Source organism: Austrofundulus limnaeus, unplaced genomic scaffold (genome assembly GCF_001266775.1).
Source record: "Austrofundulus limnaeus strain Quisiro unplaced genomic scaffold, Austrofundulus_limnaeus-1.0 Scaffold2230, whole genome shotgun sequence".
NCBI lineage: Eukaryota > Metazoa > Chordata > Actinopteri > Cyprinodontiformes > Rivulidae > Austrofundulus > Austrofundulus limnaeus.
The window spans coordinates 16968-21156 of NW_013954632.1; the positions used below are offsets into that span (position 1 = coordinate 16968).

The window sequence follows — 4189 nt, forward strand, 5'->3', positions numbered from 1 at the left end:
CGGTCCACATTAAACCTGAGTTCTGACAGGTCCAGACGGGTCAGAACCAATGATCCCAGTTAGAACCCCACATGTTGGACCGACCCGGTCCACATTAAACCTGAGTTCTGACAGGTCCAGACGGGTCAGAACCAATGATCCCAGTTAGAACCCCACATGTTGGACCGACCCGGTCCACATTAAACCTGAGTTCTGACAGGTCCAGACGGGTCAGAACCAATGATCCCAGTTAGAACCCCACATGTTGGACCGACCCGGTCCACATTAAACCTGAGTTCTGACAGGTCCAGACGGGTCAGAACCAATGATCCCAGTTAGAACCCCACATGTTGGACCGACCCGGTCCACATTAAACCTGAGTTCTGACAGGTCCAGACGGGTCAGAACCAATGATCCCAGTTAGAACCCCACATGTTGGACCGACCCGGTCCACATTAAACCTGAGTTCTGACAGGTCCAGACGGGTCAGAACCAATGATCCCAGTTAGAACCCCACATGTTGGACCGACCCGGTCCACATTAAACCTGAGTTCTGACAGGTCCAGACGGGTCAGAACCAATGATCCCAGTTAGAACCCCACATGTTGGACCGACCCGGTCCACATTAAACCTGAATAGAGACAGACCAGGTGAAATCAGATGGGTTTATTTCCTCATGAAGACCTGTTACAAACAAGAACCCAGAACTTTACAAACGGTTCTGATCCAGACTAAAAACTGAACCCGTTAGTTTCAGAACCATCAGACCAAACTGGACCCCAGCCCACTGGGGTCAGAACTGTCTCTGGTCCTCATTGATCCTGTCAGTCAGCGCTCTGGGTTTAGTTTCACCACAGTCCACAGAGACCAGCAGGACTCCTGGACCGGACCGGACCGGACCGGACCGGACCGAGAGGAGAACCCTGAACCCGGTCCTGTCAGACCCCCGACCTCAGATGGGCAGGGTCTTCCCAGAGACGGTCCTCCTGAGGGCGGAGGCCAGCATGGCCCCCAGGAGCCGGATCCCGGCGCTGCCCCCGGGCAGCAGGGCCACCACGGAGCCCAGGATGACCGCGACCTGCAGCCCGGCTCCCAGCGCGGTCAGCACGGTGCTCCGGAGGCTCAGAGCCGCGTACAGAGTCCCCAGCAGGGCGCACAGGTAGACGGCGGCCGCGGGGGAGGTGGGCAGGCCGGACAGCAGCCTGCTGGGTCCCCGCAGCACCGCCGCCGCCGCCAGGGCGAACATGGAGCCGAGGGACCAGAGCAGCGCGAACTTCCGGGCGTAGAGCAGCAGCAGCGGCGCGTACAGGGCCGACAGTCCGAAACACAGGCCCGAGAACGAGCCGAACACCCCGAACAGAACCAGCCGCTGCCGCCGACTCAGCCCCGGAAGGCACGGGTCCGGTTCGGCCGACCACGGCCAAGAGAAGCCGCTGTTTCCGCCGGAGGAGCTCTGGCCGGACCACGGACTGGACCATCGACCGAACCAGCTCCCTGTCACCGGCTCCGGTTCTCCCAGGTCCACCGCGGTGCTGGAGCTGGACGGAGACACGGTCTTGGTTCCGCCGCTTTTGGACTGAGACAAATATTCCTGAAGCTGCCGGTTCAGCTCCGCCATCTTGGTCCGGTTGTTTATCTAAACAAGCTTCCGGTACCGTCAGGCTGCGCTGCCCATAAATGGTGCTGCCCCCTTCCGGCCGGAAGTAGAATGTACACATAAATGTTTTATTTCTGTTCATCCAGTCTGTGGTTTGACTGTCCTGAAACAAACAAACAAACAAACAAACAAAAAACAAACAAACAAACAAACAAACAAAAAAACAACAGTTTATTTTTAACCTTATACACTTATTTTTCATTATTTATTAAAAGAAAACTGTTTAGTTAGTTTTTAGTTCATAGATATAGACAAACTTTATTTTCCACAGTAAACAAATAATAATATGACTAATATTTTTATTTATAGCAGAAAATAATATTTATTGATATGATTATAATTTGTAGTCCAGGTCATGTGACCTCAGGTCCAGGTCTTCAGCTGCAGGGTTAAATTTAACCCATGACGTCACTGGCTGTCAGTACTGGCCCATCTGGACCTGAGGTCCAGTCACAGCTGCGACCTGAGGAGGAAGCTACAGGTAAACCTCTGAGTCTGGATCATTTAAAACCAGCCGGAACTCTGAACCAGAACAGAACTTTGTCCTGATGAGCAGAACCTGAAGTTCTGATCAGACAGGATCAGATGACTGGACCTGTTTGTTTTCTGTCAAAACACAAAGTAGTTTAGTGACAGCCTTTATGCTAAGCTAAGCTAACAGTTTCAGTCTGTTTCATGTCTTTATGCTAAGCTATGCTAACAGTTTCAGTCTGTTTCATGCCTTTATGCTAAGCTAACAGTCTCAGTCTGTTACATGTCTTTATGCTAAGCTATGCTAACAGTTCAGTCTGTTTCATGCCTTTATGCTAAGCTAACAGTCTCAGTCTATTTCATGTCTGTATGCTAAGCTAAGCTAACAGTCTCAGTCTATTTCATGTCTGTATGCTAAGCTAAGCTAACAGTCTCAGTCTATTTCATGTCTGTATGCTAAGCTAAGCTAACAGTCTCAGTCTATTTCATGTCTGTATGCTAAGCTAAGCTAACAGTTTCAGTCTGTTTCATGCTTGCTTGTAGTAAATGTTGTTTCTTTCTTTAGCTGTTTTCAGTTCATCTGACCTGGATCTGGAGACTCGGTGCTGCTCGGACGTCTGGACCCAGTCACATGTTGCTGTCTCAGGTCACTCCAACCTTGTTTCTGAGCGGGGCCGACGCCCCCTTCAACGCTGCGCTGATGTCACAGAAAGGTATCACCCTGATTGTTAATGCCACGTTAGACCACGCCTTCCCTACCTATCCAGGTGTGGAGTGTGTGCGCGTTCCCGTCTGCGACCTTCCTAGTTCTCGTCTCGGAGAACACTTTGAGCGAGTGGCTGAGCGTATCCATGGAAACCATGCAGGAAGCACACTGGTTCACTGCGCCGCGGGGAGGAGCCGCTCGCCGGCGCTGGTCATGGCGTACCTGATGCGCTTCAGAGGCGTGACTCTGTGCCAGGCTCACCGCTGGGTCCTGAAGAGCCGACCCTTCATCTGCCTAAACGCAGGGTTCTGGGAGCAGCTGCTGCAGTACGAGAAGAGGCTGTACGGACGCAACACCATTCGTGTGGAGCAGGAGAGGGCGGAGCCAATGCAAACCACACCCCCTCCACAGTACAACAGGCTAACTCTGGTTCCCAGGTCACCTGCAGTTACTCGCACTCCTCTGATGTCGCGTGTGAAGGTGATGATGTCACCAAAGGTATGGAGGAGAGGATCCAGGCTGACATCAAACTATGACTGAAGTACAATCAGGTGTGAGTGGGTGGAGCTCTTACCTGCAAATACCTGGACAGGTGTCAGTGGGTGAGACAACTGAAACAAGCTCTGCTGGACTTGTTGAAGTGTGTTTTAAATAAAATGTTCTGTAGATGTTCCAACATTTCTATAAACATGAAAATAAAAACATTTCATATAAAAAACAGAGCTGCTATTAACACCTCAAATATAAAAACAGTGCAGGAACCAATCAGAACCAAGGGTTTAAAAGACCTGCCTACCTGCATGTTAGGTAACTGCTTCAGGTGAATCAGGGACCTCAAAATGTTTCAACATCAGACTATTTTCAGGTTTGGAGCTTGAATCAGTCCTAAACACAAGTTGTTTCTCTCCTTCTCACAAACGGTTCTTTGTTTGGAACCACAGACGGGTCTGCCGGGCCCAGAGTGACATCATCGGCCTCAAACAGTCGGGCTGAGTCTTATGAACACACACTCTGTGTTGTCTGCTGAGTGCATGACTCACAACACAAATACTGAGAGTCTGCAGCTTCAAACTAATGGTACATTTTAGTAAATTAACTAACCCTAACTTTAAATTTAAATAAAGTTTTTATTAAAAATGTAAATATTTAAATAAAGTGTTTCTGTATGAAGTTAGATGTTCAAAACAGAATGCGTTTAAGTTCATTTGTATTGTCTGTGGAGTCTGTTGCACATGAAAAAGCGTGTCAGGGGGAGGAGTCAGTTCCATGTAAAAAAGGCGTGTCGGGGGGAGGAGTCAGTTCCATGTAAAAAAGGCGTGTCAGGGGGAGGAGTCAGTTCCATGTAAAAAAGGCGTGTCAGGGGGAGGAGTCAGTTC

The 4189-nt window shown here is 50.0% G+C and overlaps 2 protein-coding genes across 4 annotated transcripts; one reads left to right on the forward strand and one right to left on the reverse strand.

Annotated features, from left to right (window-relative positions):
* Positions 1-630: 630 nt before the first annotated feature.
* sft2d3 (SFT2 domain containing 3) lies at positions 631-1656 on the reverse strand. The gene has a single exon (XM_014034680.1). It carries the CDS (start codon positions 1595-1597, stop codon positions 932-934), a length of 666 nt encoding a protein of 221 aa, XP_013890134.1. The 5' UTR covers positions 1598-1656; the 3' UTR covers positions 631-931.
* Positions 1598-3517, forward strand: si:ch1073-184j22.2 (dual specificity protein phosphatase 18). 3 transcript variants are annotated; one of them, XM_014034677.1, is made up of 2 exons: positions 1598-1659; positions 2673-3517. In XM_014034677.1, the coding sequence occupies exons 1-2, from the start codon at positions 1657-1659 to the stop codon at positions 3351-3353; spliced, it is 684 nt and encodes a 227-aa protein (XP_013890131.1). In that variant the 5' UTR covers positions 1598-1656; the 3' UTR covers positions 3354-3517. The 3 variants fall into 3 exon arrangements, with proteins under 3 accessions (XP_013890131.1, XP_013890133.1, XP_013890132.1); XM_014034679.1 differs by having other exon boundaries at positions 1622-1689; XM_014034678.1 differs by lacking the exon at positions 1598-1659 and adding an exon at positions 1934-2117.
* The last annotated feature ends 672 nt before the right edge of the window (positions 3518-4189 follow it).

Bases quoted from the DNA above. Each gene is read 5' to 3' on its own strand.
- sft2d3 (XM_014034680.1), bottom strand. From the start codon at position 1,597: ATGGCGGAGCTGAACCGGCAGCTTCAGGAATATTTGTCTCAGTCCAAA.